We start from the raw sequence: 12297 nt of genomic DNA on the forward strand, positions 1-12297 counted from the left end.
CAAGATTTTTATATAATGTTGTTAACATAACACAATATTGTATTTCAACAGAAAAGCCAAGCCCACCACCAAAACTTGGTGTGACCGATGTGACCAAAGACAGTGTATCCCTGGCCTGGGCCAAACCTGAGCAAGATGGGGGCAGTAGAATATCTGGATACTTGGTGGAAGCTTTGGAGAAAGGCCAGGACAAGTGGGTCAAATGTGGTGTAACCAAGTCCATCCACTACACAGTGTCTGGTCTAAGGGAGAACAGAGAGTACTTCTTCAGAGTAATAGCTGAGAACCATGCTGGATTCAGTGATGCCAATGAAATGGTCACCCCTGTGTTGGTCAAAGACCAGCATGGTAAGTTGTTTTAAAGACCTAAGATATTGTTCTGCTCAAACATATAACTATTTACAAGGGATGTAATACTGATGTCGATACACCACGGTGTTGCGGTTTCAAAATCGTATCAATAATGCCGGAATGCGTGACGGTATCAAACAAAAACGTGGTGAGTATAGTGTTTTTCTGGCACTTTTGCTTTAGTGTGTCTGAAAATATTCTACATCTCCCAGAATACTCTGCACAGCGCAGGACAGCAACATGGGGGCGGGGAGTGCCGCATAGAGGGGAGAAAGAGGAAGCAGGAAGTGAAGTGTGTTCCACTTCGTAGTAGTTAAGAGGATTTTTGTTTTTCAAAATCCTACCATAACTTTTTCAGTTATGTTGCTAACAAACAGACAAACAAACCCTTGCCAAAACACAACCTCTTTGGCGGCGGTAATAAAGTGTGCCACATTTGTCTCGAGCGTTCCAAGCCAAAACAGATTCGTTCAAGGGAAAGTATCTGCTTTGAAGTTACTTGATAAGCTATCATCACCCGGTAAAGATGAAGCCAGCGAAGCTAAATGTCAATTTGTAATGTATTTACCTTATTAAATGTTAAAATGTGAGATCACTTTTCTGGAAAACTGCATTTTCTAAACTGATAGAAAAAAATTCCACTGTAGAGGACACTGCTTCTCAGAAAGTACAATTTGAGACAAACACTGGATGTTCCCACACAATTCTTTGCACTCAAAAATACTTGTTTGTAGTAATAACTCAACTCTTGGTGACAGTAAGTATAGTAAGAATTAAGTGCACATATTGAAAGTCTCTGCAACAATACAGACGAACAGTATATTAATAGATAATGAAATAAAGACAGCCGTAAACAACTTCACATAGTGCACTATTTACATCTGCATTTACTCTTCCTTAGTTTAACCAGTTGTGTAAACTAATGTAAGCTATTTTATATTTTGTTGGCGCGGTTGGACCGAATGTGACGTGTTGCACTATTATTGTTAAGTGTGTGTGTGTGAGAGAGAAGGTGCCTTGACGAGAAGTCAGTACGTTGACGAGACATGGCGATTGTCAATAAAGAACGTGATCTCGATTCCCTCGTTAAGGTCTGTCTTTTCTGCTGCTCTTCATCTAATTACAAATCCTCGGTTTCTCGAACAAGCTTATTTACTTTTTCAGATGACAGCACTGATATATTTTTTTGTACGAACTATCTCTAGTTTGTACGACGTTAGTTGGCAATATGACAACATCTTGCAGCACATACACAGATGTTAATGTCCTACGTGCAGTGGCTGTCCATTTAGAAAAGGCATATACCTGTATTTATCTGTGGTAAACGCAGATAAACTCAACCAGCATAATTTGTTGTCCTGTTTGTTGTTTATGTAGAATTAAGGCTAGCAATGCCATTCTCACATTCTTGTTTCGATTTAAGAAGCTATTTTAAACTTGATGTGCGGCAATAATGAGAAAGTTTGTTGCTGGCGTGTGACGTGATCACTACCTGTGCAATGCACAAACACTGTGAATAATCTTCATTCATTTATGGTAATGTCGATCATTTTTTAAAGAATTAATGACGTGTTAATTTTGACAGCCGTAATATGTATATATAAATGTAAATATATAGATATAGACATAGATAGATAGGTTGGGATTGCCCATGCTTCCCTCCGACGATCCCACCCTAGCAAACGCCACGTTGCCCATATCAGAAACTGCCCGTCAGCTTGAATAGTAAAATGCATAGAAATTAAACCAACTGACACTGTGTGAATTTTGCTTTTGTGCTGATTGTATTCAACTCAGTGTTCTCTTTGTTACCTATTTCTTTAAGAATCACCTGAGATCATCATGAACAACTACCCTCACAACACAGTATATGTTAGAGCTGGCTCCAACCTCAAATGTGAGATTCCGCTTATAGGCAGGCCATTGCCAAAGGTTTCTCTCTCCAAGGATAATGTGCTGCTCAAGTCAACAATAAGATTCAACTCTGAGGTCACCCCTGATAGCATCAAGATCACATTGCGTGAGAGCATCGCTGGAGATTCTGGACGTTATGATATAATTGCATCCAACTCGAGTGGAACCACCAAATCCTTCATCAACATTGTGGTTCTGGACAGGCCCAGTGTTCCGTTGGGACCTGTGGAGCTGTCAGATGTCACAGAGGACAGCGTGAACCTGAAGTGGCTCCCACCGGCTTATGACGGTGGTAGCCCAATCACAAACTACATCCTCCAGAAGAGAGAGACAACTACAGCCAATTGGACAGATGTCTCCTCTGCTGTGGCTCGTTGTACCATGAAGATCTTGAAGCTTTCAACAGGCCTGGAATACCAGTTCAGAATTAAGGCTGAGAACAGATATGGAATCAGCGAGCACATTGACTCACCACCTGTCACTGTCAGACTTCCTTATAGTAAGTGGTCATAGTCAATGAATCGGTCTAGTCTTAATATTTGATTTTGTTTGTTTGAAATTTACGATTAAAAAAAACTACTTTTATTACTCTTCAGCTGTCCCTGACGCACCCTCGACTCCAGAGATCACTGGTGTGACCAGGGAGACCATTACAGTTGCTTGGAAGGAGCCCAAGTCAGATGGAGGCAGCCACGTATTTGGTTACCATCTCCAGATGAAAGACATGAATAGCCTCCTGTGGCAGAGAGTAAACAGAATGGTGATCCGTGCCACACACTACAAGGTCACAAGCATCCACGCTGGACTAATTTATGAGTTCAAGGTGGCAGCTGAGAACGCTGCTGGAGTCAGTGAATTCAGCAAAGTTTCAGATGCAGTGCTGGCTATTGATGCCTGTGGTAGGTTGGGGTACCTGAAACTATCTTTCGTAGTACAGTCACTGTTGTCTTATGAGTGCTGACGGTCTTCTTGCAGAGCCACCCATCAACCTGCGCATCAGTGACATCACAAAGAACTCAATTAGCCTAGCCTGGCAGAAGCCCAACTATGATGGAGGCTCCAAGATCACAGGCTATATGGTTGAAAAGAGGGAGGGAGTAGATGGAAGGTGGTTCAAGACAAACCTCACCAACATCACTGACACCCGCTACACTGTGACTGGCCTGACCCAGGATGTGACCTACGAGTTCCGAGTGATGGCCAAGAATGCTGTTGGCGCAGTGAGCAATCCATCCATGATAGCTGGACCTGCCACATGTGTAGACACTTTTGGTATGCAATACTCAATTTAAAACATAATACTTTGTGTGCATATTTACACAGTAGTCATTTGTATGTAGACTATTGGTCTTTGAGATGATCAACCATATAATTGACTTTTATTGCAGGTGCCCCAGAAATTGAAATACCTTCAGAGTACTTGAACGAGGTAAAGTACAGAGCAGGTTCAAATGTTGAACTTAAGTTTAATATCACTGCCAAACCTGCTCCCACTATCGAGTGGCTAAAGGATGGAAGAGAACTCAAACCGAACGCCCAGCTTTCCTTTAAACACACATTTGAGTACACAAGTTTGTTCCTGAGGGAAACAGCTCGCCTGAACTCTGGAACGTATGAGGTCAAGGTGAAGAACTCCCTGGGCTCAACTTGTGCCCTTGTCAGATTGCTTATTCAAGGTACTTACTTTAAAAAACACAGCAGCATATTTTGAATGAAGATATGGTCACTATAGATCCCAATATGATTGAATGTATTCCTTAATTTCCATTTCCAGACAGACCAGGGCCACCTGCTGGAGAGATTCAATTTAAGAAGGTGACCGCTGACAACATCACCATCATGTGGTCTCCTCCTGCTGACGAGGGAGGTGCCATGGTAACACACTACATTGTAGAAAAGAGGGAGACCAGCAGAGTAATGTGGTCCATCATCTCAGAGAAACTAGTTGACTGCATTGTTAACGTGCCAAGGCTCATTCAGGGCAATGAGTACATCTTCAGAATCCGAGGTGTCAACAAGTATGGCATCGGCGACCCTCTGGAGTCTGAGGCCGTCATCGCCAAAAACACTTTTGGTAGGAAACAACACAATTGTTTTACGTTATAATCTATCCTTCCAGTGCTATTGTTAAACCAGCAGATTTAGTAATACAATATTAGTGGAACAGATGATGTATGAGATTTCACCTTATTAAAACTGATAAACTGATCGTTTTGACAGTGCCTCCCAGTGAACCATCCACACCTAAAGTCACCATGATCACCAAGTCAACCATGACAGTGGTTTGGGAAAGACCAGCTTTGGATGGAGGGAGCGACATTGACGGATACTACCTTGAGAAAAGGGAGAAGAAGAGTCTGCAGTGGTTCAAGGTCGGTAAAGAGATTAGTCCTAAGAGATGCTTCTAGTCCTTCAAACGGTGGTGCGTGTACCAATAGTGGTACGCGGGCTCCATCTTAAAGTACAGTGTTTTATTTATCTATATTCAAACACAGTGTTACTGTTCAAAGTTTGGGTCATATTACGGTGGCCAAAAATATTAAATATACTTGTTAAATAAAACCTCTGCCTTGTTTTTAATGAGCACTCAGGCCTACTACGCTACTGTATTTTAATGTTGGTCGTTATGGTGGTACTTGGAGAGTCAAGTTTTTTCTGAGGTGATACTTGGTTAAAAAAAGTTTGAGAACCATTGTTCTAGTCATTTGTGACACCTCCAAAGCTAAAGGCTAATGGCTTTTATTGCGTAGGTGGTGAAAGGCACTATCAGAGACACCAGGCAAAAGGTCACTAACCTTGTGGAGAACAATGAGTACCAGTACAGAGTATGTGCTGTCAACAAGGCTGGAGCCGGAAACTACTCTGAGGCCTCTGATCTCTACAAGGCCTACGACCCCATAGGTATCTCTTGAACTCATGACATCTTCTAAGGCTTCTACAACCACATTACAAACACTAAAAATGAATGTTGGGCTGCTAACAAGTAGGAATATTTTTTGTAGATCTTCCTGGAGAACCAACCAAACTGTGTGTGGTCGACTCCACAAAGACCTCCATCACTCTTGGATGGGAGAAACCTGTTTATGATGGTGGCAGTGAGATCACGCACTACCTTTTGGAGCAAATGAATACAGAGGAAAGAGAATGGGTGATAGTCAATCCGCAGGTTAAGACCTGCGAGTATGTGGTATCTCACCTCAAACCTGCAGTATACTACTTCTTCAGAGTGTCGGCTGTCAACTGCAAGGGCAAAGGAGAGGATATCAAGATGTACCAACCTGTGCAAGCCAAAGATATCTTGGGTTTGTATCCTTATAATTATCTCTAGATTGCATGTTCCCATTTTTGTATTTATATATTATATGTTAAATTATTCTCATATATTTGCATGAAACTTTTTTTCCCAACAGAGGAGGCTGATTTGGATCTAGACATTTCAATGACGACCCACTATACTGCCCGAGCCGGGCGTGACGTGGAAATGTTTATTCCTCTGAAAGGACGTCCCACCCCCAGTGTCACCTGGCGCCGTGGTGACCGTAACATGGCTGCTGACAACCGCTGTACCATTACGAGCACTGAGTCTGCCACCACCCTTCACATTCCCAAGGTCACCCGCGATGACTGTGGGAAGTATTTGCTGGAGATTGAGAATGGTGTGGGAGAACCAAAGATCATAACAGTATCCCTGAAGGTTTTGGACAGTCCCTCCACCTGCCAAAAACTAATGATTAAGAATGTAACAAGAGGACAACTGACACTGAGCTGGGAAGCGCCTCTTATTGATGGTGGTTCCCCAGTCACCAAATACATTGTTGAGAAAAAGGCATCCACCATGAAGGCTTACCAGATGATTACCGATGAGTGTGCCAATACGTCCTACAAGGTGTCAGGCCTAGAGGAGGACATTGCTTACTTCTTCCGTGTGTCTGCTGAAAACGAGTTTGGAGTGGGTGACACTTGTGAGACCTCTGAGCCTGTCAGAGCCACTGAGACCCCCGGAGCAGTTAAAAACTTGGTAATGCTTGATTCCACAAAGACCTCTGTTACCTTGCAGTGGAGTAGACCTGACCATGACGGCGGAAGCCACATTACTGAATACATCATCGAAAAGAGACCTGAGGATAAAACCACCTGGACTTTGGGTGCAACTTGCAAGCGTTGTACCTGTGAGGTGACGGGACTTCAGGAGAATTCTGAAATGGAGTTCAGAGTGTTTGCCAAGAATGAGAAAGGCAAAAGTGACTTCTCCCAAATTGGTCCAATCACAGTGATGGACTTCATCATTCCACCTGAGGCCAGCCTTAGTGACTACCCCAATGGAGAACTGGCTGTTCGTGTTGGTCAAAACATCCACATTGAGCTGCCCTTCATGGGGAAACCAAGGCCTACAATCAGCTGGCTGAAAGATAATTTGCCTCTAAAGGAAAGCGACATGATCCGCTTCAGGACCACTGACAACAAGACATCAGTTACAGTCAGAGGAGCCAAGAAGGAACATGCTGGTCTGTACACCTTGGTTCTGGACAACAGAGCTGTCAAGAACTACTTCGATATCAATGTGATCATTCTGGGACCCCCATCTGTACCTGTTGGTCCTATCCGCTTTGATGAAATCAAAGCCCAGGGTATTATCATATCTTGGGATGAGCCCAAGGAGAATGGGGGTGGTGAGATTACCTGCTACAGTGTGGAGAAGCGCGAGACTTCCCAGGCCACCTGGAAGATGGTCTGCTCTAGTGTGGTCAGAACTACCTTCAAGATACCTAACCTGGTCAAGGGAACTATATACCAGTTCAGAGTTCGTGCAGAGAACAAATATGGGGTCAGTGATGCACTCAATTCCACAGAAATTGTTGCTCAGCATCAGTACAAACCCCCGGGCGCTCCAGGAAAGCCTCTTGCCTTCAACATCACCAGTGACGGAATGACCATTAGGTGGGAAGCACCAGGTTTTGATGGAGGATCCCCCATTCTTGGCTACCACATTGAGAAAAAGGACAGGAACAGTCTTCTGTGGCAGAAAGTGAACTCCACCATCATTTCTAACAGAGAGTACAGGATTATCAGCCTTATGGAGGGACTGGAGTACTCTTTCAGAGTCTATGCAGAGAATAATGCTGGACTCAGCCCTGTTAGCGAACAGAGTAAACATGCTCTGGCTATTTCTCCAGTTGGTAAGGACACTTAAAGCTAGTGTATGAATAAATGTTCAATTGTTAAAACAACATTTGACCCAATGTTTTGGTAAATCCTCTTTAGATCCACCTGGCACCCCAGTGTGCATCGATGTGACGAGAGACTCTGTCACTTTGACATGGGACATCCCCAAGAAGGATGGTGGTAGCAAGATTGTGGCCTACAGTGTGGAGAGACGCCAAGGCAGAGGGAAGTGGCTGCGGTGCAACTTCACAGATATTAGTGAGACTCAGTTTACTGTGACTGGTCTATCCGCTGGAGACAGATTTGAATTTAGGGTTATTGCCCGGAATGCTGTGGGCACTGTCAGTCCACCATCCAACTCTTCTGGATACATCATGACAAAGGATGAAAGCAGTAAGTGGTCTATCACAGTAAATAAATACCAAAAGGATCTGTCAAAACTTAAATTACAAGTCCTCATTAATTATTTCTGAATTTTCAGTTTCTCCCGAGATTGAGTGGTCCCCAGACCAGGTGCAAACACTGCGAGCTGGAGAGAATGTAAAGCTTAGCTGCAACATTACTGGCCGTCCAGTACCCCATGTGGCCTGGTACAAGGATGGAAAAGAAATTGACAAGAGGACCACAATTGACATTGAGATTACAACTGGTATTGGTACAAGCCGCCTGTTTATTCGCGATGCAAACAGAAATCACCGTGGTATCTACACTGTCGAGGCCAAGAACAGCTCTGGAACCAAGAGAGCTGATGTCAATGTCAGAGTTCAAGGTAACTACATCCTCATGACAATGTTCCTTTCGGTGTCTATGTAATACAGTCAGTTCATTTTTTGAATCATCTCACACTTTATGTATTTTTAGATACCCCTGGGCCTGTTGACGGTCCCATCCGTTTCACCAGCATCACAGCTGAAAAATGCACAGTATGGTGGAACCCTCCAGAGAATGATGGTTGTGCTGCCATCACACACTACGTAGTGGAAAAGAGGGAGACATCTAGGATTTCTTGGGCCATGGTCACCTCTAAGTGTGAAGCCTGCTCATTCAACGCCACCAAACTCATCAAGGCCAACGAGTACCAGTTCAGAATCTCTGCTGTCAACAAGTTTGGTGTTGGGAAACCACTCGACTCTGTTCCCATCATTGCACAGATGCAATACAGTAAGTACAAAGAAGGACAAACCATTACAAACACTGTTTGCCACCATTATACAGTGAAACTAAACCAAAAATGTGTATTTTTCGTTGTATGTCTTTCTTTTGGCGGCTAACCATCTTTTTTTCAATTACAAAAAGTGTGTGCATTTTGTTAATTTCATTTGTAGAATCATTACATAGAAATTAAGCGTTGAGTCTTAAAGTTAAAGTGGACGTTAGCTTAAACAGGCACTTTTTAATACTAAAACAGTAGACCTGGACCTGAGGAGTTAGTCGACATAGGCATTTATTGTTGTCATGAACAAGACTGACTTAAACAGGTTTCACCATATACTCTTTTTTATTTATTTGTTTGATGTTATATAATGAAGTAAAATTTAATTGGAATCTTGTGTTCTGTTGTTACATACTATAATGTTTTATAATTTTACCTCCGATATGGAGCCTTATGGGGCGGCGTTGGATTCCACAATGTAAAGCGCTTTGAAGCTCTAGAGAAAAAGCGATATATAAATATATTTCACTTCAATTCCCTAATATTTTTTTCTGATTCCTAGCTGTGCCCGAAGCCCCTGGTATCCCAGATGCTACACATGTTACTGGTGACAGCATTACCCTGTGCTGGACCAGACCAAGGTCAGACGGTGGGAATGAGATCAAGTACTACATTTTGGAGAGGCGTGAGAAGAAGAGTCTGCGCTGGTTAAAGGTCTCTGCAAAGAGGCCCATTACAGAGCTTAGGCATAGAGTCACCAACCTCACTGAGGGCAATGAGTATGAGTTCCGTGTCATGGCTGAAAACGGTGCTGGTGTCGGACCTGCCAGTGGCACCTCCAGGCTCTTCAAATGTAAAGAGCCAACCAGTACCCCCAGTGCCCCCACAGTCATCAAGGTATGTCGGTATCAAGACTACAGAAAGCCAAACTTGACTATTACTATGATCAATACATAAAGTCATGAAAAAATGATCAAGAAATGTCTTTTCATCATGCATGAAGAAACAAATCCTGCCAGTCAATTATTTGTTTTACACTTTTAGGGAAATTGAATACTAACTATGTTCTGTCAATCAGGTTATTGATTCTACCAAATCCTCTGTCACCCTGGAATGGACCAAGCCGGTCTTTGACGGGGGCCTACCAATCATTGGCTACAACATCGACATGTGCAAGGCCAGTCTTGAAGAGTGGCATCGGGTAAATAGTCAGATTTGTGTAAACACCCGGTACACTGTTAAGGGCCTGATTCCTGGTGAGCTCTACAAGTTTAGGATCAGTGCTGTGAACGGATCTGGGGAAGGTGAATCCTCAATGATGCCCAGCGCTGTACAGGCTCTGGATAGACTAACATCTCCTGAGTTTGATATTGATGCCAACTTCAAGCAGACACACGTCGTGAAAAATGGCGGCAATGTCTCCCTTTATGTTGCTTTCCGTGGCAAACCATCACCTCTTGCTACCTGGTCCAGAGTAGACGGTGAACTATCAGTAATGGCTGATGTCAGCACTACGGATTCCTCCTCTAGTCTGACCATCGAGGGCTGCACGCGGAATGACGCCGGCAAATACACACTCTCCTTGGAAAACAACAGCGGACGCAAGTCCATTACTTTCACTGTCAAAGTCCTGGACACACCCGGACCTCCGGGAGTCATCAGCTTTAAAGATGTCACACGCGGAGCATTAACCATGATGTGGGATGCCCCGAACACTGACGGTGGATCCAGAATCCACCATTATGTTGTGGACAAGCGCGAAGCGAGCCGCCTGGCCTGGCAAGAAGTCAGTACGAAGTGCTCTCGCCAGATGATTAGGGTGACTGGTCTAGACATCGGTGTGCCTTACCTGTTTAGAGTGATTGCTGTTAACCAGTACGGCCAAGGGGAGCCTCATGAGATGAAAGAACCCATCATTGCCACAGAGGAACCTGCCCCACCAAAGAGACTAGACGTGGTCGACACCACCAATTCCACAGCCTCATTGGTGTGGCTTAAGCCTGAGCATGATGGAGGCAGCCGCATCAGAGGCTACATAATTGAGTTCAGAGCTATGTTCACCGATCACTGGGTTGTTGCTGGAGAGACCAAGTCCTTAAAGATGCTAGTGGAGGGTCTGACTGAGAACATGGAGTATGATTTCAGAGTCAAGGCCAAAAATGACGCTGGAATTAGCGAGCCTCAGGGCACCTTCAGCTCTGTAATCATCAAAGAGCCTCGTATCGAACCCACAGCTGACCTCAGCAGCATTACCAACCAGCTCATTACCTGTAAGACCTCTAATACCTTTATCATTGACATCCCAATCAGTGGCAGACCTGCTCCTAGAGTCACTTGGAAGCTGGAAGAAATGAAATTGAAGGAGACAGACCGACTTTCCATAAAGACCACAGCAGAGAGAACCATTTTGTTGGTAAAAGACAGCAAAAGAAGTGACAGTGGCAAATACTACTTGACCCTGGAGAATGCTGCAGGTGTCAAAACCTTCACTGTGACTGTAATGGTTGTTGGAAGACCAAGCCCTCCTACAGGCCCTGTGGTGATTTCTGGTGTCTCCTCTGAAACTTGCACTCTGTCATGGGCTGAGCCGTCTGATGATGGTGGCACTGAAATCAGCAATTATATAGTTGAGAAGCGAGAGTCTGGGTCAGCCTCTTGGCAAGTGGTCAATTCCAGTGTCATGAGAACTACCATCAGGGTCACTCATCTTACCAAGTATATGGAGTACACATTCAGAGTGTGTGCTGAAAACAAGTTTGGAGTCAGCAAGTCCATCGAAAGTGCCGCTGTGGTCATTGAACATCCATTCGGTATGTTAATATCCTAATCATTAGATTGATGTTTTATGTTAAATATAAAGGTATTTTTTTAAGAATCCATTTTATTGTCTTCTATAGTTCCTCCAAGTCCTCCAACCCGTCCAGACGTGTTGTCAGTGTTTGCCAATGCCATCAGCATAAAATGGGACGTGCCTTATGCTGATGGTGGCAGCAAAGTGACGGGTTACTGGATTGAAAAGAAAGAGCGGAACACTATTCTGTGGGTGAGGGAGAACAAGCTGCCCTGCCTGGAGTGCCACTACAAAGTGTCCAACCTGATTGAGGGTCTGGAATACCAGTTTAGAGTTTATGCCATGAACCTAGCTGGAATTAGCAAGGCCAGTGAGGCCTCTAGACCTGTGGTTGCATTCAACCCTGTTGGTGAGTAAAGGTGCCCATGACATTATATATATTTTTTCATATATGATTCAAACTGTCTTACTTTCCTCTCCTCAGACCCTCCTGGAAACCCTCAGGTGACAGACATCACTCGCTCCTCTGTGTCTTTGTGCTGGACTGTGCCTGTCAATGACGGTGGCAGCAAGTTAGTTGGCTACGTGGTGGAGAGAAAAGTCTACAGTACTGATGAGTGGGATGACAACCGCTGGCTCAAATGCAACTACACAACCATCACGGAGAACTACTTCACAGTCACCAACCTGGGAGAGGGAGAAACCTTTGAGTACCGCATCATTGCCAAGAATGCTGCAGGAGTCCACAGTGCGCCTTCTGTATCCACAGGACCAGTTACATGCAAGGATGAATATTGTAAGTTCTAAATGTGACAAGGGAATGTGTTTTTGTGAGCATTCATCACACGAGATGACCGTGTTTCACTTTTATCTCATAAACACTGAAGTTCTTAAAGTAAAAATGGAATTGTCTCTTTCCTGCATC

General features: G+C 44.0%; 1 protein-coding gene across 1 annotated transcript in view; it reads left to right on the forward strand.

Moving 5' to 3' along the window:
- The window catches only part of LOC133613364 (titin-like), a 206438-nt gene that overhangs the window by 177279 nt on the left and 16862 nt on the right, over positions 1-12297 (forward strand). The window contains exons 236-252 of the mRNA XM_072914530.1: positions 52-348; positions 2177-2764; positions 2862-3164; positions 3241-3537; positions 3654-3941; positions 4040-4339; positions 4486-4637; positions 5016-5166; positions 5268-5567; positions 5676-7442; positions 7528-7821; positions 7910-8197; positions 8290-8589; positions 9144-9478; positions 9660-11391; positions 11479-11781; positions 11857-12168. Of these exons, the coding sequence (XP_072770631.1) occupies positions 52-348; positions 2177-2764; positions 2862-3164; positions 3241-3537; positions 3654-3941; positions 4040-4339; positions 4486-4637; positions 5016-5166; positions 5268-5567; positions 5676-7442; positions 7528-7821; positions 7910-8197; positions 8290-8589; positions 9144-9478; positions 9660-11391; positions 11479-11781; positions 11857-12168 (8007 nt within the window). The remainder of the gene's footprint in view (positions 1-51; positions 349-2176; positions 2765-2861; positions 3165-3240; positions 3538-3653; positions 3942-4039; positions 4340-4485; positions 4638-5015; positions 5167-5267; positions 5568-5675; positions 7443-7527; positions 7822-7909; positions 8198-8289; positions 8590-9143; positions 9479-9659; positions 11392-11478; positions 11782-11856; positions 12169-12297) is intronic.

This window comes from Nerophis lumbriciformis, linkage group LG13 (genome assembly GCF_033978685.3).
Source record: "Nerophis lumbriciformis linkage group LG13, RoL_Nlum_v2.1, whole genome shotgun sequence".
Taxonomy (NCBI): domain Eukaryota; kingdom Metazoa; phylum Chordata; class Actinopteri; order Syngnathiformes; family Syngnathidae; genus Nerophis; species Nerophis lumbriciformis.